Genomic DNA, 20,726 nt, shown 5'->3' on the forward strand with positions numbered 1-20,726 from the left:
CGTTTCATAAAAAAAATATGCCTAAAAATCTCTATCGGTTCCGTTAGTAGCTAAAAAAGTTTGTGAGATAAGCCCTATGTGTTTTCTTCCCTTATTTACAGTTTATTTATTCAATTATGGGGTTTTGAGCGTGCCAGTTGAGCACGAAATCACTTTGCTAATCCGATATCTACTATTATATGATATCTATGATAATACTAAATGTCACTGTACATATTGATATTAACTGACAGCTATCATTATTAATAATTGCACGTGGATTTTTATTTTCTGCTTTAACTTCCTTTGGAATATAAATATTCTACATAGAAAAGTCAGAATTTTAATTGAGTTGTTAAATATAATAATTATAATATTTAAGCAAGAACTTGAACTTAGTATACTTACATTCAGTCTTTAATGTAACTTTTGTACAAAAATATCACAAGATGTCCAAGAAAATAAAACATTTAGTTGTGGACACAACTGCTTTTATACGAGCAGGAAATTTACAGGATATTGGAGAAACTATTTACACCATTCAAGAAGTCGTTGACGAAATCACCAATGATAGGCAACGTCGAAAATTAGTCGTATTACCATATGATCTGAAAATAAAAGATGTATTTGCAGAAAACGTTAAATTTGTTACAGAATTCTCCAAGAAAACTGGTGACTATATTAGTCTTTCGGCGACTGATATAAAAGTTATGGCTTTGACTTATCAGTTAGAAAAGGAGCTAGTTGGAACTGATCATTTGAAGCCTGAACCTACTATGAGAAAAACAGTGAATGTAACTGGACTCCCTGGATACAATGCAAATAAAAGCAATAAAGAAAAACAATTTGATAATCTTGTTAATACAGAAGTTGATAGCTCTAATAACCAAAATAAAGCAACTTTAAATGATGGAGTCGAGCAATGTAAGGAAACTAAAAGTGCTTCAGTAGATATAAAAGAAGAGGAAATTGATGATGATTCACAGTTAGCAGAACAAATAGCTGAACAAATAAAAAATATGGATTTGCAAGAAAACAGTGTAGTAGATAAATGCATAGTTAAAGTATTAGATAACAAAGAAGACAAAAGTGACGACGATAGTCAGAGTAGTGATGATGATGATGATGATGATGACGACTCGGATGGCGGTGAATGGATAACACCAGGAAATGTTTCAGAGAAGAAAAAGGAAATGGAAGATGGTGAATTTGAAGATAAAAATGTTGAAATTGCTTGTATCACATCTGATTTTGCTATGCAAAATGTTTTAAAACAGATTGGTCTAAATGTAACATCAATAGACGGTCGAGTTATAAGACAACTCCGCACATTTATTTTTAGATGCACAACTTGTTTTAAGACAACTAGTGTTATGACAAAATTGTTTTGTCCCAAATGTGGCCACTCTACTCTAAAAAAAGTGTCCGTAAGTGTAGACAATAATGGAAATCAACATATACATATAAATGGTAGAAAACCCTTGACGGCTAGAGGCAAACGTTTTAGCTTACCTACTCCGAAAGGCGGACAACATTTCCAATATCCAATTCTTACTGAAGACCAACATATTCACAAAAGATTTGCAACAAAAATGGCCAGAAACAAAACTAATGCCTTAGACCCAGATTATATTGCAGGGTTCTCACCTTTTGTCATGAAAGATGTTAATTCAAAGTCTGCTGTGTTAGGAGTCAGAGCAAACACACAGGATGTTAAATACTGGATGAAAAACTATTCAAAGGGAAAGAAGAAATAAAATAATATAGATTTTATATTTATATATTGTCAAAATATACACCTATTAAAAAGCAATTTTTTTATATTATTATTATATTCATATTACAAATAATATTTTACATACAAGTCTAGTATTGTGCAACATCTTACATAATCAGTTAATTAAAACTTAAAGGTAGAACTAATTATTATAACATTTGTATATTCTTTTACAAAACATTTTTATAACAAAAGCATTTTGGGCTTATAAAATATTTTTGTTTCTTATAAGAATCTTTTATATTTAATCTTTTATCTTTTCTTCAAAAAATTTGAACACTGATTTAATACATTTACAAGATGTCATTTCATGTTTAGGGTGACCTGAAATCAAAGTTAATCTATAGTGAAATTATTATGTTTTTAATTTTATTGCATGTTAAGTGGTGGAACTCTACATCCCCCTGTCTACCAGAGCAGGGAAATGAGAATAATTAATTCCACATTAGGGATCAAACAAACAACCATTACATTCGCTGTAATATTGCTCCACAATAGTCTATTTTTTTAAATATTTATATACATAAATAACTGCATGTACCTGCTGATACTCTAATAATATCAAAGTCAGGTGTTTTCATTGGAGTATCCAATGGAGACCTGCTTGAAATCCAATTTTTGGCTACCTAAAAAAAAAAATTTTTTATGAAAAGTAACTTTGTTTAGTTCAGTTTCCTAAATTAAATTAAAGAAGCATTTAATTTATGAAGCATTACTGAATTCTAGGTCACCTCACATCATCACAATTTTTTTTATACCTTCAAGATTATCCTTGTTAACAACAATAATAAAGAAGTGATGTCCAGCCAAGAAAAGGAGAAGGAAGTTTGGGAGCACCTAGTTTAGTGATTTATTTATAATTTGTGTCTTACTCACATTTTTCAAATGTTTTGACACTTTAACACCAGAATATCCATGTACTGAGTCAGTTAAGGCCACTGCTTTTACTTTTTTCTCAAAAAGCTTCTTTTGTTTATCTGCCAACATTACAGTAAGAACTCCTCCATAGCTATGTGCCACTATAAGAATATTATTTGCTTTGATATTTGAAATATATTTCTCCCAAACATATTTTGCGTGATCCTCAGCACTACCACTGTTTTTAATTGCTTTATCTCCACGAGAATTATCGTTTGAATTTAAAACAACTATACCATATCCTTTCACTAGTGCTTGTTTAATATAAGGTATTTGGGTGCCATTATCAAGACAATCATTTATTATTAATCTGTAACATATACATAAAATCATACCAGGAGTGGATATGTTGATAAGTCAACTTGCAAACATAATTTTCTTAATCATAAGATGCTATACAATTGCTTTATTTATAAGGTAAAAAAATCACTAAATAAATAGATATATTTTACTGTACACATTTATTTTCATTTATTTTTAGAAATATTGCCTCACAAAGAGTACTAAATAAATAATTGCATTTAAAAAAAGTATATACATTGCACATGCAAGATTAATCAATTTACTCATGCCTAGTTCAAATTTATTAAATTAAAAAACTTTTTTTTAATAAGAACTTACGATCTAGCCCACTGTCCTGCTCTTACAGCTCCAGATCCATGTATCAAAATCAAAACTGTATCTGTTTTATCATAATCTTCAGACACAAATATAAAAGTGCCATTGTCTTCAGTACTTCCCTTAGGTACTGGAAGCCTTAATAAATTTACCTCAGTTTCAAGGAGATGATAAATATGTTCTGTAATAGCGGCTCCTAACACTTCATAATGTGTTTGACACTCTTGATGATCATTGCTTATGTTAAAGTGAAAAGGTTCTTCACCCGGTTGTCCATTATCGCTTATTTTTCTTAACTGGCCTTCTTTATAAAGAAAATATTATAATTAAAATACATATTTTTTTATTCCCATTGTCAAAATTTGGTCGATGTTTGATATTTACCCAAATTAAAAGCGTAGCCCAGGTCGGCAATAGTTTTCGCTGAAGACATGGTTACAACTGTAGATAAAGAATGATTTACCGTATATAGTGGTATATTTCGGCTAAGAGCAAGTGACTTGAATGCTAAACGTATCCAGTTCATGAATATTTTTGCTAAAATGAGTTTTAAAACATAAAATAATCAAAATCGACAACAAAATTATCGTTGTTTACATCTTTCTAAATTGACAATAACAAATTGAAGTTGACATTTGTCAAGGTAACGTTCTTACGTTCTGAAATTAAGTAGTTTAAGAAACACAATATTTACAAATCTATAATAATGGCTATTACGCTACAAGCATTAATTTACAGGAAAATACAACTAAGTTAAATTAAAAGTATAAATTTTGCTAATATCAAACAACGAATATTTAAAACAATAGAATTAAGGTTTCATAAATACTATAATATTTTTCTCAGAATATAATTTATTGAAAAAACCTTTACAATAACATGAAAGTTTTCCAACTAGTTAAGTAGATGAAATATACAATCATAAATAAGTTTATAGTCGCAATTATGTTGCGACTATAAACTAAAACAGTAAACAATTTAAACACAATATTTTATTCATTATACCAATCTAGAAATAGCAATGTAAATGACATGACTAACAAGAAGAATAAGATATAAACTCTGAGCCCGGCATTCCTTTGGATGGCTTGTTTTATTTGTTCATTGGCATCTTTCATCGTTTCTGTTGTACCCACAACTGTGTTAGCAATTTTGTCTATGTCCTGTTCTTGTTGTAAGATCTGATAATAAAGAACAATACTAATCAAAATTAATATGTCCACTTTATACTAAATTTAAAAATCATATCATTTAATTTTTTGCCAGGGTGGTGTAGTACCACAGCAGCTTCATCAATGCAATAGATATGGTTTGAATTCCTATAAATCAAGTATATAGAGCACATTGAGTTTCCTCATTCAAAATGCCATTACTGTCTTGAGTTTGAGTAGAATGAATTATCTTGACACAACTTTTTGCCTACTCTGTGTAGTACACTACACAGAGTAGGCAAAAAAACCCAGAATTTGTTTTCATCTTCGTACTGTAGTATGAAGGTGAAAACAAATTCTTTCATCAGATAAAATAATACACTAAAGTTACAATTAGCTTCACACTATATTCCACATATAGCATATTCCAGGTATGCATAGGGAACTTAGTGTTAAAACACTTCATCCCCCAAATAATTACACTAAATATAAAGAATTACCTTTTCCGTAAATATTTCCTGTAGTTCAGCAATATGTAAAACTTTACTTTCTATTTGCCTTACTTCCTCTGTCATAGTATTTAATTCATTTAATAGTTGTACATTTTCTGATTCAAACATTTGTAATTCTTCAGCACTGAGTTCACCTTCATCAGACATAACAGCTATTTCATTTTCTGACAAGTCCATTTTAGTTTTTACTACATCCACTTCTTCTGTCTCTACTTCCTTTTCTTCCTTCTCTACTGCTTTTATTATTGGTTTGTCTTCTATAAATGGATTGGGTATAGTTGATCTAGCATATGGTAATTCTAGTCGAGATAATTTACGAATATCGAGCGCTTGCTTTACTCGTAAAGCTTTTAATTCACTATGTATTTTAACAACAGCTTTTAAATAAGAGTCTATGAGGTATATTACAGCATCCTTGTATTCCTTTGTCTGACTAGAAACAGGGTGTTTGCGACTATCTATTTTAAATTCTCTTAGAAGGTGGGAACAAGTATTGATTATCCTTTGGGCTGTAACGTCTACCTGATCCCTTTCAGCTTCAGTCATTTCGTCACTAGTCACATTATTAAAAAAACTTAAGTATCTCTCCCTATTCTCCAGGAGGTAGTCGCGAAGTTTTGTTATTTGTGATATGATATCTTTTGCTCCTGCCATAAATCCAGTCTTAGGCTTACTTCGAAGTATTCTTTGTTTATCATCGCTAACTGGACTTTGTATACCAAAAGCTTTATTTCTAGTTTTTACTGTTTTGATGCAGGCCTTAAATAATGGTGTTATATCCATTTTCCTAACATATAATATTCAATGGAATAGAAGTCAAAAGTGCAGCAACAGCAACAACTATAACGTTATGTGATGTTGTCATTTGTCAACTTACGTGTTGACATTTGACGGCTTACGTACGGTTGATGAATATTGATTTGATAGATATTTGTTAATCTATGTTTAACAAGTTTAATAAGATGTTTTTTAAATAAAAATTATACATTTAATATATCAATTTTTATAATAAGACAGTACTATATATGATAGTACAGTTATATGTAGAAATACGATACCTTGCCCAATATATTATTATTAAAAAGTTCCAAAATTCTCCTCACAATTGTTATCTGTGGGTATATGTATTCTGTGGCCTGAATACCTATACCGTCATCCGTCTTGACTTATTATTAAATAACATTTTTTTCATGTATTGACAAACAAAGATATTGCGTATATCTTATTTTTTAAAAAGAAATAACATATATAATTATTTTAAATCACAATTTTTTCGAAATTTTACAATATATTATCATCATTATATATTATAAAAGACAAGTTCAACTTAAATTGGACAACAAGAAATATGGCTGCGGCGGATAATGCTCGTCATAACAAACATTCTATTCCTATTGACATTCTTGATGATTTATGCAGGTATATAGAGATATATTTTTAAGATTTCTTTCACTGATAGTATTCTAATAAGTATATAAAGTCTCGATGATTTCAAAAGTTATTCAAATAAGAATGGTAAATTAAGTTGGAATGTAGGTTATTATATGTATACTTAATATAAACATGTTTTACAGCCGTTTTATCATTAATTTGCCACCTGAAGATAGGGGCAATCTAGTCAGAATCTGTTTTCAAATTGAATTGGCACATTGGTTTTATTTGGATTATTATTGTACTGATGAAAGTGCAAGGCTTAATCCTTGTGGTATAAGGGAGTTTGCAGCACATATATTTCAGGTAAATTATGAAAAAAATACTAAAATTGCACATTTTAACCTGCTTTTTTTGCAGTGCACATTGATGGCACATGTTGTTAGAACATTGCTTATAAAAACTAATAAGAATTAATATTTATTTATATAATAAATTATACAGAAACCATAATTGATAGATTTATACATTTGAAATGTGATTGATTTATACATTAGTAAGTTTATCCTACCCTGAAGATACTAAATTATTCTTGTTTAATGGCTCTGGTAAGATAAAGTGCAATATTCAGTTCTGTCACTCAACTTTACCTTTTCAATTTGGACAAAAATTTGTATGCCCTGACACTACACCTTATTTATAGAGACATCAGAAAAGGTTGCTTTATAGGTCATGATTGATAGAGTTACTATATTAATTAAAAAAATAAAATTATCTAAATATTTTAAAGGATTAATACACTGTAAATAATATTATAGAATGATGTCTATAGAAATTACATAAATCCTTTGAAACTTATTGCAATATTATTTTCTTATAGAAATATAATACCAGTTAGAGATAAGCCAGACTGGATAGAGTTACCAGAGGGGTGAATAGACTCAAACCGATGAAATTTTTTTATACTACTATATTAATTTATTTTCGTTAGTAAATGTATGTAGTAGTACATAGTTAGTACATAGTTGTTAGTATGTACATTTCTTTTTTGTTAAATTTTTTTTTTATACTGGAAGACCTAAAGTAAAGTTAAGTAAAGTAAAATGTATTTCACATTTGAATGTTGTTGGTTAAATTGCATTAATTTGTACTAAAGAAAACTTGTATATTTTTTATGTTATGAACATTGTCTTCAGTAAAAAAAAACGGCTGTTATTGTTCTCTGATTAATTAGGATCAAGTTATAAATATTAGTTAATATAATTATGGTTTAAATTTGCGCTGAACTGAAATTTGAACTGAAAAGAAATAGTTTAAATATGAAAATAAAGATTGTTTTCATATTTAAAACCAGGAACATTGTAAAAATCTAACTTAAATCAAGAATAATTATGGCAAATCTGTTATTTATGAAGGAGCACAAATTTACAATAAATTACCTCAAGAATACCTAAACCTGTAAAATTAAACTAAACTAATACATACACCTGTGAAATTTTTTATAATTTTAAATCTAAATTAAAGGAATATCTTATAAAAATCAAATAGAATCCGACCTTGTATTGTAATATAAGATTATATTTTGTTTGTTTATATAAAGCTTAAATAAAAACCCATAAGAAAAAATTTATTGGTTATAAGCCAGTGCAGCTAATAATAGCTTTTTAACCATATGAATATGGTTAAAAAGCTATTATTAAAATGTTTCCTTTGATTTTAAAATTTACAAATATGCAATAATTTAAAATTTACAGCATGTCCCTCAACTACGAGAACATATAAAGAATCTAGATGAAGTTCTAGACAATTGGAGAGAATACAAACAGACTGTGCCTACGTATGGAGCTATACTGTTAGATACGGATTTAACCCATGTATTGCTGGTACAGTCATATTGGACGAAGGCGTCGTGGGGCTTCCCAAAAGGGAAAGTGAATGAGGATGAGGAGCCCTGGAAGTGTGCTGCTAGAGAGGTTGGATGTTTTGATATTTTTTTTTCTGCTTCATGCTGCATTCTGCACACAGCAGGGTAAGCAAAGGGATCCTAGTGTTAAGACGCTCCGTTTCCTACTTTCCGCCTAAATGTGAAGGAATTCAACGCCGCGCTTTGCCTCGCCACCAGAGCAAAAGAATTTCCTAGAGTGAGGACCAAACCCACAACCAGTTGCTTTTACAATCACACATTGAGCCCCTCCGCCACAACTGGCCTCTGATAATTATTTATTAATATATTCCATCATCCATCCATCACCTGGGTAAATAAACAAATACCACGACAGGCCGCAATGGAGAAAGCGTGGGTAGGTGAAAAGGGTGACGGGAGGGGCTACACATCCTAGCAAGGTTTACAGATAATGTGGCCGAGGTGTATATACTATAACTAAAAGTACTTTGAACTCATGTTGCATTTATAGTTTAACACTGTGGCAATATGACAGTACGAATCTTACGTTTATAAATGTAGTAAATTTAATATTTTCTTACAGGTGCTAGAAGAGACAGGTTTTGATATAAGCAATTTATTAAACAAACAAGAATACATAGAAGCTATGATACACGATCAAATCGTCCGTCTATATATAATAGGGAATATATCACGTGATACCAAGTTCCAGCCAAGAACAAGGAATGAAATTAAAGCTTGTGAATGGTTCCCCATTGCTGACTTGCCAGCAAATAGAAAAGATATGACTCCTAAAGTCAAAATGGGAGTTAGTCCTAATGCATTTTTTATGGTGTTGCCATTCGTAAAACGCATGAGACGTTGGGTGTCAGAACGTAATCATAAAGTGTTCAGACGGACAAGACACAAGTCAATGGGTGATATCGAGTCTAGTAAAGCAAAGAAAACGATTTCTCAAGGTCTGCAAAATGAGATACAAGAATTTCAGCAGACCTCCAACAGTCACAAATATAATAATAAGAATGGTAATGGAAGTCATTCTAATATGAAAAGCAATGGTAATGGCAACGCTAGTAAGAGGTCGGCAAAAATGGCGAAACGTCAGTTGTTTACGCCACAAAATACTCATACAAATAATTTTTCACCGGTCCAAGTTAAAGATTCAAGCCCAAATGAAAATGAGGATAATTTTCTTAATTTCGTGGCGCCGTCTTGGGCCAACTTTAAATTTGACAGGCGCGCTATTATGGAGTGCTTGACTTGAAATAAAGTACTAAATAAGGCTGATCTCAGTTTCTAAAGCAGTGTTTTTTACAGTGTATTTAGATTTTCGTTTTGAAAATTAAATTTTCCTGACGTTCAATTATATTGTTTTATTTTTAATATCTTTATATGCCACTCTTATTTTTAATCTGTGTTTAATCATATAATTCATAATATATCATAATTCATAAAATTCATTATCACATTAGACGTAACTCATTATTTTTATTTGTTACAAAATTATTTATTGTTACTATAAATCAAAATAAAAACATTCCAAGAACTTTTATGTAAAAATCTTATTTGAGTTTAATTATAAAACAGCATGCTCCATTTTATTTTAACAACTGAACTAAGCGGCTAAAAGTACTCTTTTTTTAACATGGATAAGCTATTGAGTAATTATAAAACTTCAAGAACCATAATGTGCTTTAGTGTAGGTATAGTAACAATCTAAGATAGTGAGGTAAAAATAAAAATGCCTTATAATATAATATACAATAGTTTATTACAACACAATTACTATACATTTATACAGAACTGAACAAAATATCACATCCGATTATACGTGTATGCCTAGCGATCAACACTTGTCTATGTAACTAAAATAACATAACATATTTATATGGAAATGTCATATCTATCAGTAAATTTCATAAAATTATCATGCTGTCTTTTTAGATGAATTATGTATTTTAATATCAATATTGTTTAAATGATTGATTTATAATTTTGTGGCCATTGTGACGCGACGCCAGGGATAAGCGGACGACTTTAAACGCGACGGTTGTAGGTTCGATTCCCATTGGAGGGAATCAAATTTTTGCATTTCCTCACTCTGATAACAATGCAAAGCGCGGCGTTGAGTTTCTCTACTCAACACGTAATGCCTCGAGAATTCAACAGAAACTGAAAAATAAAATGTCCCTAGGTCCTGTGCCGCGTACTCTGCTATGTGCGGGATACAGCGTGGAGCTAAAATATAATTCATATACAAACAGTTTTTCCCTCCACATTTATATCTAAAGTATATTTTTTTAGAAAATTTAAATAATTTATTTATATTAGATTAGATTATATGTAGATCAATAATATTTTATAGAATACTGATTTCAAATCATTTGTTATCACAATTCCGTTACATTTCACAGATTCAATATTTATATACATTTTCACAAATCGTCATTTGAGTTTATTTTAGCTTTTAATATAAAGTATATGATACAAAGAAATAGTTTATATAAATAAAAAATATACAAAAAGAATAGACAAATTCAGATTAAAAAAAAGTTAAAAAACCGTAAATAATGGGGATAATTAGGGATTATTCAAAAAATATAAATACAGTTATTTATAGCTTATTTTTTAAACAGTTTAGGTAATTTATAACTACACAAGCTCTAAAAATACTAATTTCTATAAATAACCCCTATATTTATTTACAAAATAAAATTAAAGTGTAAATGTACCAATATAGTTTATAAAATATATTAATATTACCAATATATTTAATATGAATTTAATTTTAATTATAATAGTATGAAAAGAAATTACAATAATCAGTTGAATTTTTATCAATAAGAAAAAAGAATGGAATGGAATATAATATGTATCTTGAGAAGAAAATAACAGAAGTTATATTTAAAATACTGAAATATTTAAATTTCAAATTTATAGAAAATCAACAGAGACATTGGTGATGAATTCGAATAAATTCTTATTTTCTTTAATATATTATACATGTTACTACAACAGTACTGTCGATTGAACAACTTTCCTCATAGAATATTTTATAAAAATTTGGAATAAATCAAAATTTTAGCTCAAAATACACTCAAGAGGCTTTATTATTGTAGATACTTTTTATGATATTTGTTAATAAATGTGTGAATTACATTTATTATAAATATAACTTAAATTATTTAAATTTTATTAGAATATGTTATGTTATGTATATTAGAATATATTATTTTTATTTATTTTATAACCCACTTTAAATATTATATAAATTTCCTTTAAAAGATAATATTAATACAAATAAGATCTATAGAAATGAATTGGTTTTTATAAAGAAAAGAAATAAATTTGTCAATAATTACTGTCTATGTCAAATTTATTGAAGAAAATCGACACTTATATATTTACTATTTTTTCTCCTCAAAATTGGTGAACATAATAATATCATGTCATGTACATTTTGTTTGTTAGTCAAGCCAATAAAATAAAAACTAGGAACTTTATGAATGAAAGTAATATGTTTTTACAGTTTATAAATATCGCACCATTATAATAAAAAGTGATCTAACTTAAAATTTGTTATTAGTTCTTATTTACATAATATCTAAGAACTGACTACGTAAAGCCTATTTCTAAGCTTCCCATAAATAAAAAAAAATCTAAAATTAAAAAAAAAAATCTAAATTTTTTATACATCTGATTTTGTTGACAAACAAAAACAATTTAAGTTAGATCACTTTTTGTCTTCAAATAATATATTACATTAATTTAATCCTCATTAGTGAATCTAGTTCTGTTATTACGATGTTTGTACCGTCTGACTAAAACAAAGGCAATACCGGACAAAGCGAGGAGAACGGGGACACCTAGGCCTATTGAAATAATCATTATGACGAAAAATGAGAAATTCTCTATTGGCGGTGTTCCGTAACCTATTGTGAATGACCTGGAAATTTTATAATGAGTTTAATATAATTAACATACCTAAAGAAAATTTTAAGCATTTTTTGTGCATAAAGTAGGGTAAGCAGATACACTTTCTTCTCTACATTTTGTTATAATTTTTACATATGGTATAAAAATCCAATTTTGTATTTATAAAATGTGCATAATTAAAAATGTTGACATATTAGTATGTACCTATGTTGTCTTTTTAAAATGAAATTACCTTTTTTTAGTAGTGACTACTATTAAATAAAATATTTTTATGTTTGTTAATTACTTAAATGTTTTTTTTTTAAACTCGAACTACTACTAAAATCCAAAACAAATTTTAATACAGAAACAATAGGTTCTCTCTGTCTACCCCATTAATTACGGAAGACATGTAAAACTGAAAAATATAAATAATTAATTTAAAAAAAAACTTACCAAGCAGTATAATTGTGTTGTTTATAAAAACCATCACCGGCTTCACCGAAAGATACGAACATATCTTGGACTAGAATATCAGATACATCAAAGTTATCATAGAAGAGTTTTAATGTACTGTGTCTGGCGAGGGTCGTTCTGAAAGAAATAAATGAAAGATTACTTATGCGGCTTAGTAAATGTCCTGTAGATACATAAAGTGATAAGAAAATGTAATGCCTATGCCGAAACGAATTACTAACTACATCTAATAGAAGTAGATTCAAATCGGACTCGTTTACAGTCCAGTCATACTTTATGCCCCTGCATAACGACGGCCTCAATTAAATAATAATATATGCAAAGTTAAACATTGAAATTATACTGATTACACATTAAAGGCGTATGAAGGTGTTTTGTTAACACAGGTGGCATTTTAAATTTAATTTATATTGATTATGAGCCATCATAGAGAACCTAGTGCTTTAAAATATTTTTTCTCCTTAATTTTTAATATTCATTCAATGCATTGCATTTATAATTTACCTATTAAAATCCGATACTCTTGCAACAGTGGAGCTGGCGACACTCCGTTCGGGTTGCGTGTATCCCACCGGTCTGAATTGTAGGTAACCACCCTCGTCCTCGTTGAAAAGAGATGGCGTTTTGATCTCTATTATCTGGGGAGGAAGGGTTGTTTGTTAATCTTCTATTATTTTATAAGTTAAATCATAATTTTTAATATGTATATACATCTATGCGATATATATATATAGTAGTAAATATATGAACATAAGCTATGTATTGCGAATAATACAAATTATTGCTATGGTTACGGGTAAGTTCTTTTCGAGGTTAAGAGGTTAGAGTAAGTAAGAGCTACGTTTTGGTTTTAAAGAAACACTCGGGAGACATAACAAAAAGATATAGATTCTAAATATATAGATTTTTTGTTTGTAATAGTCAATTAACAACAATATAATACAATGTAAATAATAATAAACAAAAACAAATAACTATTTTTAATTTCAATTAATATTCCCAGTGATGTGCACACAGGTAAATGTTTCCAATTATAACATAACGGTTACCTAAGTCTATTGAGACTAACGGCCCAGTTTAGACAGAGGATAAGTACTTTCTTGAACATAACATAATATAGGACACATAAAAACATACTCTGAATACAAATAGATTTATGACAAATTGACAACCACTAGGAACTTGTATTGATCTATTAATAACTTTTTAATTTGGTTTTACCCCAGAGACCATATAGACCAAAAAAAGTTCACCATATACTTAGACCAAAAAAAGTGTAAAAATATACAAACTTACCTCAAAGACACCAGGCGTGTGCTCATCATCTAAACTTTTCCTCATAGTATAATGCATTGTTTCAGTCACATCGTCCGTACTAACAAGTAATAAGTGCACAGCGTATCGGGACGCGTTGTATTCCTTAGAAGTAGTTAAATTAACCAGGCTGATATCGAAGAGAGTTGAATTGGCTGTGTGAATCAGATGCGGCAGATCTACTGCGTAGTCTTTAAACGGCAGCAAGTCCAGCTGTAAATAATATTGTGATATGTATAGATAAATGGAAAATGAATGGATCGGAGACTATTGACACTAGGTTTTCTTAGTTTAGACTTAGGTTAGGTTAGGTTTTCTTAGTTGTTTTTTATTGGTTAATCTTTTTTTAATGAAATCCTTGGAGGAAAATGTTTTTTGCAATACAGTTTATAAGTCGTTTAGGTATTTTTTACTAAACTATGTAACGTACATTGTAATATTCAAGTGAAGCAAGCAATGAGAATAAATATAAACCGTGATTCATTTCGTCTACATTTGAATGATACAGATATCAATTTTGTTACACGACTGTATCGTCATATAATCATAACTACAATAATATGAGATTTGTCATTATTCATCCAGTAAAGAAAGAAGAAAGTTATGGGATTTTTTTGTCGGTTGAACAATCAAGCAAGGGTTTCCTCACCATAAAAACATCTTGATGTTTTTGATGTTGCACCATGCACCAAGGTGCAGCTTATCTATATTACCTACATAATAAATATATTGTTATATTTATTTATATGTATGTCTGTATGTTACTTGAAGCCGCCGTAGCGCCGCGGCACAAGGGTGTGTCTGTAATGCGACGGTTGTGGGTTCGATCCCCACTGGAGGAAGTGAAATACTTATTTACGTTTATATGTCCATTTCTTCGCTCTGGTGTCGAGGCAGGCAAAGCGCGACGTTGAGTTCTGCTACTCAACACGCAATGTCTCCAGAATTCGGCAGAAAGTGGGGAACGGAGAATCTTAACACTAGGGTCTCTCTGTCTACCCTGCTGTGTGCAGGATACAAGCTGAAGCGTGAAGCTGATTTAATTATTATTTTTTTATTTTTTCAATTAATGATGTCTTTCTAGACTTGATTGTGATAGAATCAAATTTTTTTTTTAGAATGTTTGTATTTACTGTTTAATAAACTATAATAATTAATATGACGTTTAAATTAATATCCACATACTTAACTATTGAAAAAGTTGTATAATAATTATCCATACTAATGTCAAATCTTATTTACATATAGGCTTAAAATTTGTTTACATAATAAACACTTTCGCTTTTGCGTCATACCGTCTCATAAACCATTTAAAGCGCGTGTTGTTTATGTGTCTTGTTATGTCATAGAATAGTGATGTAACCTACTAGTGATGTATTGTGACCTATTTTGACATAATATTACACTGACAATCGAGGCCGTCGTGGCGCAGCGGCAGAAGGCTGTGACTGCAACGCGACGGTTGTGGTTTCGATTCCCACTCGAGGAAATGAAATATTTATTTACATTTATATTTTCATTTCTTCGCTCTGGTGTCGAGGCAATACCCCCAGAATTCGGCGGAAAGTGGGAAACGGAGTGTCTTAACATTCCTGTTGTGTGCGGGATACAGCATGAAGCTGATATGATTTTAATATGACACTGTCGTGGCGCACTTAGTGTTGTTATTGACTGACCGCGATAGTTGTGTGTTCAAATATAAATTAGTTCAAATATATATAAATTAGTGTTAATCTTCATAAAAGGTATATTTTATTATAAATGTTTAATAAAAAAAAAATATCTAAAAAAATCGTTACTTACCATAATATTAACAATTCCATTTTTCCCATGTCTATTATCATCTACTACCCCATAGATGTGCACCATAGCTTCTTTGTCAGTCAATTTGCTTTCATTTAGATGCCACACCATACTGTTAAGTCTGACTTCCCTTTGGGGGAACTTTGGTTCTATATGACCACTGTCATCTAAATCATCATATTCATAAAGCTGGAACAAAATATTTTTTTATAGTGTTCATAATTTTTGCTATGTGAGGGATACTGCTTGAAGCTAGAAAAAATAAATAAGTTGTATTAATTCCATTTTCTGCATAGTTTTATGACACTCCCTTGTTCACTCTTCGCACATTTGGCAACCTAATATGCTTCTTCAAAAAAAATCTTGTTGGTTTTGGGTCCAATCCCCACTCAAAAATTATTATATATAAATGATTATTCCCTGCTGCCTGCCCTCGTAAACAAACTGCAGCATTGAGTGTTGCAACTGAATACACAAAGTCTCTAAAATTGGGCAGTGCTTGGAGAACAGAATGTCTTAACTCTAGATTCCCTCTGCCTACCCAGCAGATTTTAACCTTTTCCTTTTTAATTTGAAGCCATAGATAGCCATTGCATTCTATTTGCACTAAAATGGCCTCACTTAACAAATTCTCACATAGTGGAACATGAACTCATCAACTCACACCCTCCATAATGCAAAGGGATTAAGATATCAAGTGTCAGATATATCAACTTTAAAATGCTACAGGATTTTATACATTATATATTATTTAAGTGTCAGTGTCTTCGGAAATATTTGTGTGGTTTCTTAATTAATTTTAAATATTTGCAAAGTTTCAACATACTAATAAATATTGGTTAATATAAAATAAATTAACCAATTAACATTCAATATATAGAATGTTAATTGATTAATTTATTTTACCTGCTGCTATGCTGGTGGCATCGAACTGAATAAAGTTCTTTATGAACACATTCTAAGTGCTTGAATAAGGTGGGTTACATTGAAATAAATAAATAACATAAAAAAATCATAGCCATGCCTTTCTTGATAATTTCATTTTTTTTAATTTAAACCAGTAGTTCCTAATATTAGTATATTCAACCCAACAATTTTTTTGGCTTTGAAATTTTAAAATATAGACTAGCCTACATATAATGTAGTGAATAACAACCCCTATTGATTATGTTACTGGTCTAGAAACTACAACTTCACAATAATCTGATTCCAACATAAACTGGGTTAAAGATGAAATCTTATTATACAAATTTAATTAAAAAACATAATACCTACAATGTTACTTACTAACTTACTTATTCAATGAAATAGCAAGTTTGCAATTTAAATAAATATGTATATCAATTTACATCTAGGCCATGTTTTGAAATGAATATACAAAATATTTTAACATATTTAATACTGTAGAAATTTTATCTTTTTACATGTTCATTATAGATTCAATTCCAAATCTAGGGAAAATTTACAATTAAACTATATCATCTCTTTATCCTACTGGATGAGGCCAGCCGTAGTTCAGGGGCACAAAGTGTGACTGTAAATAAAACTGATTGTGGGTTCGATCCCCATTCGAGGAAATGAAATATTTATTTAAGTTTACATTTTCATTTCTTCACTCTGGTGTTTCGCGACTAAACACGCAATACCTCCAGAATTGGGTGGAAAGAGGGGTATATTTTGTAACTAAAAGTAATAGTTATGAATTAGATCCCCACTCAGGAAAATTAATTACTTTCATTTGCTTTCTCTAGGAAGTACAAAGGTAGGTTTGGCAGTAGCGCTCGGCATGCAATGTATTGAATTGAGGGGTGAATAGAGAATAAAAATGTCTTTTCACTAGGTTTTCTCTGCATACCTTGCTACAAACATATACAGGGTGAGTCATATTGAACTTTCCGGTTTTGGAAGGACGTTGCACGAAGAAGGGAAGGAGTAGAAAGGTGGGGATGGTGTCATTAGACGCGCCATGACATGCAGTTTTAGTGTGAGCAATGGCTTGGTCGGGACAACATCGTGCGTTCGTAGTTGAAGAGTTTATTAAAAATGGCGGCTCCGTGATCACAACACAGCGTGCGTTCCGTTTACATTTTGCTATTGGTCGACGTGATCCCATTCCCACTGGACCAACAATCAGAAATTGGGTATCAAATTTTAGAGCAACATCATCAGCATTAAAAACAAGACCACAAGGCCGAATTAGGACGTCAACGTCAGCGGAAAACGTGGATAGAGTGCGGGCTTCAATTCAACAATCCCCTCGGCGTTCTGTTCGGAAACATGCCGCTTCACTAGGATTATCTTTCAGTAGTGTCCGCAGAATACTGCATAGAGACCTTAAATTTCACCCATACAAGATTCAGGTAGTGCAAGAATTAACAGTTAGAGACTTAGACACACGAACAAATTTATGCCGCGACATTCAGCAGATCCCCCGCACTGCTGTTTTGATCTTCAGTGATGAGGCACATTTTCACCTCGCCGGAACTGTCAACAAACAGAATTTTCGATACTGGGCTGAGAATAACCCACGAAACCTACACGAACGACCACTTCACAGCCCTCGAGTGACAGTGTGGTGCGCTATTGCAGAGTTTGGTGTGTGGGGTCCCTATTTTTTTGAAGAAGATGGTCAAGTCGTCACAGTTACCTCTGCTCGGTATTGCGACATGCTTGAAACTTTTCTGAAACCGAAATTGGAGGAATTAACGCAGAATCATGACAACGATAACATCTGGTTCCAACAAGATGGTGCTACAGCCCATACATCCAGGCGTTCAATGGAAATCCTGCGACAAATGTTTCCCGGTCATCTCATTTCTTTGCGAGGTGACGTTGGGTGGCCGCCGAGATCACCTGATTTAACCCCCTGCGATTTCTTTCTCTGGGGTTACCTGAAGGAAAAGGTGTACACGCATCGTCCCCGAACCATCGATGAACTGAAGGCTGCAATCACGGAAGAAATCAATGCTATTCCGCTGAATATGACTCGACGAGTAATGGACAACTTCCGGGAAAGGCTTCAGCAGTGTGTGGTCAATGGAGGTAGACATTTACAGGATATCATTTTTAAAACCAACTAAATTAAAACTGCATGTTATGTGCTTTCAAACAATAAAATAATTTTTACTGCATGTCACTTTGTTTTTAATACACACCTTATTGAAATCGGAAAGTTCAATATGACTCACCCTGTATTATTCAAAAATCAAAACAAACGTAAAAAGTAAACAATTGAATCTATAACTTCCTCCTTTTACAGTTGGTTTAAAATGGTGTAACACTGAATAAATCTATCACAATTCCTAGAGCAGAGCACTTGTTTTTAATAATATTTACTTTATGATATATATTTCTTTAGAATAAAAATATATATAAATACTATTTTTAATAAATCCTTTGATACAATATTTTAATTTGATATAATATTATAACAATTATTGTTATGTAATCAAGAATCTGTTAAATGTGTGATGAATAATGTAGGCCAGTTGTCTGTGAATCATAGACCACATTTACATACCTAAATAGGTTTACTTTACTTCCTTTATTCATTGTAATTTCATAGTATATTTAAAAATATATAAAAAAAATATTTTTAGTTTTGAGAAATAGTTGGTCAAGGCCATTGTGACAGTGGGATATTACTATTATAAGTCCCTTCAATTTTCAGACTTTTTAAAATTATGAAAAATTTAAAAAGTTTATTGGTTTCATTCTTTTAAAATAACTGGTAACTGAATAACTGGAAAGTATTGTGTAATTAAAAACCTTGCAAATGGATAAAAGTTAACATCTAGACACACACAGTTTTTTATCAATTTCCTGAAATAGAAATATGATATGTACAATTTAACTTACTTTGTCAATTGCAGTCGCAAAACTGTACATGGGTTTTTCTGATACAGATATTGTCTTTGGTAACATCCTGTCCCAAGTTATGTTTAATGTGGAATTTAAGCTTCCTATAGCAAATATGACAGTGGGTGTATGCCTGGTAAAGTCCCATATTTGATGAATTACATCAGAATTACCATCACATTTTACATATACTAAGGTGGTTTCTTTTGTACAGCTCTGGCATCCAGGATTAAGTTTTGATGTAATCTAGAAAATTATACTATACTTATTAATTTCTTTAGATAGCCTTTAGAATTTGGCTTCCAATAAAAAAAAATATTATTTATAATAGGAAATAAATAATTTGTTTTTAATTTATCACAATGATATTAAAATACATGTTTCATTAAATAATCTTATTATTTGTTGCAAACAATGAGATTCTATAATGAAACATTAGTTGTATGCTAGTATAGCCTTAATTTATTCAAAGAGAACAAAGAGATAAAATTTGGGGGGTGTTTCGATAACAAAAACAATTACCGAACAAAACGTAACTTACTTTTCTGTCTTGTCCACGTGCAAAAGAAAGAGCCACAACAATCAATAAAGTCTTTAGATGCATTTTTATCGAGGAAATAAACTAATTAGGCAAAATAAATCACTCCGATTAAAAAAGGTCGAGTTCACAAGACAATAAACATGTTACCATAATACGATAACTGCCACAGCACGTGCGAAGCTTGAGTGAACATAAACGGATACGATAATGCCTTTTATTAATTACCTATAAATTATAATATTGTATTTATTTTGCCCTTTGCATGTTGTGAAGCACTATCCCACAATAAAACGTAACACGAAATGACATTAGATTAGAGTTGACAATTTAGTCATGCAGATAATACGACCCTTTTGAAAAGCATCTACGAAGTCCAATTTGTACGAATAAAATGACATTTCCTTGTGTTTGAAATTGATAGCGTTATATTCAATTTCGTTCTGTAATTTATGTAATATTAAAGCTAGAAATATATATTATTTTCTTAATTTTATACATTTTGAACAAAAATTGCAAGATGATATTTCATCGTCTTTATTTGACGAATATATTGAAACTCACGAGCAAGGAAATCTTCAAGCAAATTTTA

The 20,726-nt window shown here is 30.6% G+C and overlaps 4 protein-coding genes across 5 annotated transcripts; 2 read left to right on the plus strand and 2 right to left on the minus strand.

The window, feature by feature from the left end:
- The first annotated feature begins 428 nt into the window (after positions 1-428).
- LOC146539685 (RNA-binding protein NOB1) lies at positions 429-1,792 on the plus strand. The gene has a single exon (XM_085208113.1). It carries the CDS (start codon positions 429-431, stop codon positions 1,734-1,736), a length of 1,308 nt encoding a protein of 435 aa, XP_085064239.1. The 3' UTR covers positions 1,737-1,792.
- Positions 1,744-5,835, minus strand: LOC146539686 (syntaxin-18-like). Of its 2 annotated transcripts, XM_085208117.1 has the most exons (6): positions 5,239-5,835; positions 3,677-3,735; positions 3,296-3,596; positions 2,633-2,984; positions 2,298-2,382; positions 1,744-2,080 (listed from the first exon to the last, which is right to left on the minus strand). In XM_085208117.1, exons 1-6 carry the CDS (start codon positions 5,736-5,738, stop codon positions 2,001-2,003), a joined length of 1,377 nt encoding a protein of 458 aa, XP_085064243.1. In that variant the 5' UTR covers positions 5,739-5,835; the 3' UTR covers positions 1,744-2,000. The 2 variants fall into 2 exon arrangements, with proteins under 2 accessions (XP_085064243.1, XP_085064242.1); XM_085208116.1 differs by lacking the exons at positions 1,744-2,080; positions 2,298-2,382; positions 2,633-2,984; positions 3,296-3,596; positions 3,677-3,735 and adding an exon at positions 4,129-4,473 and having other exon boundaries at positions 4,944-5,832.
- Positions 5,836-6,101: 266 nt separating this feature from the next.
- On the plus strand, positions 6,102-9,592 carry DCP2 (decapping mRNA 2). The gene is made up of 4 exons (XM_085208115.1): positions 6,102-6,374; positions 6,530-6,692; positions 8,081-8,299; positions 8,813-9,592. The coding sequence occupies exons 1-4, from the start codon at positions 6,304-6,306 to the stop codon at positions 9,491-9,493; spliced, it is 1,134 nt and encodes a 377-aa protein (XP_085064241.1). The 5' UTR covers positions 6,102-6,303; the 3' UTR covers positions 9,494-9,592.
- Positions 9,593-9,981: 389 nt separating this feature from the next.
- Positions 9,982-20,524, minus strand: LOC146539688 (glycosylated lysosomal membrane protein B-like). The gene is made up of 7 exons (XM_085208114.1): positions 20,138-20,524; positions 19,597-19,842; positions 15,739-15,927; positions 13,918-14,148; positions 13,126-13,259; positions 12,601-12,738; positions 9,982-12,175 (listed from the first exon to the last, which is right to left on the minus strand). The coding sequence occupies exons 1-7, from the start codon at positions 20,198-20,200 to the stop codon at positions 11,998-12,000; spliced, it is 1,179 nt and encodes a 392-aa protein (XP_085064240.1). The 5' UTR covers positions 20,201-20,524; the 3' UTR covers positions 9,982-11,997.
- Positions 20,525-20,726: the final 202 nt, after the last annotated feature.

Source organism: Heliconius melpomene, chromosome 4 (assembly GCF_056956725.1).
Source record: "Heliconius melpomene rosina isolate 202511_hmr_F chromosome 4, ASM5695672v1, whole genome shotgun sequence".
Classification (NCBI taxonomy): domain Eukaryota; kingdom Metazoa; phylum Arthropoda; class Insecta; order Lepidoptera; family Nymphalidae; genus Heliconius; species Heliconius melpomene.

What these genes read in the sequence shown, in the direction of transcription:
- LOC146539688 (XM_085208114.1), bottom strand. Translation starts at nt 20,200, where the DNA reads ATGCATCTAAAGACTTTATTGATTGTTGTGGCTCTTTCTTTTGCACGT. An exon ending in CACGTGGACAAGACAGAAAA is followed by an intron (nt 19,843 to 20,137) that starts GTAAGTTACGTT and finishes ATAATTTTCTAG; the next exon opens with ATTACATCAAAACTTAATCC. An exon ending in AGAGTATCGGATTTTAATAG is followed by an intron (nt 12,739 to 13,125) that starts GTAAATTATAAA and finishes TATTTCTTTCAG; the next exon opens with AACGACCCTCGCCAGACACA.
- DCP2 (XM_085208115.1), top strand. Translation starts at nt 6,304, where the DNA reads ATGGCTGCGGCGGATAATGCTCGTCATAACAAACATTCTATTCCTATT. An exon ending in ATTCTTGATGATTTATGCAG is followed by an intron (nt 6,375 to 6,529) that starts GTATATAGAGAT and finishes CATGTTTTACAG; the next exon opens with CCGTTTTATCATTAATTTGC. An exon ending in TTGCAGCACATATATTTCAG is followed by an intron (nt 6,693 to 8,080) that starts GTAAATTATGAA and finishes TAAAATTTACAG; the next exon opens with CATGTCCCTCAACTACGAGA.
- LOC146539686 (XM_085208117.1), bottom strand. Translation starts at nt 5,738, where the DNA reads ATGGATATAACACCATTATTTAAGGCCTGCATCAAAACAGTAAAAACT. An exon ending in CTAGAATTACCATATGCTAG is followed by an intron (nt 3,736 to 5,238) that starts ATCAACTATACC and finishes TTCTTTATCTAC; the next exon opens with AGTTGTAACCATGTCTTCAG. An exon ending in TGTCAAAACATTTGAAAAAT is followed by an intron (nt 2,383 to 2,632) that starts GTGAGTAAGACA and finishes TTTTTTTTTTAG; the next exon opens with GTAGCCAAAAATTGGATTTC.
- LOC146539685 (XM_085208113.1), top strand. Translation starts at nt 429, where the DNA reads ATGTCCAAGAAAATAAAACATTTAGTTGTGGACACAACTGCTTTTATA.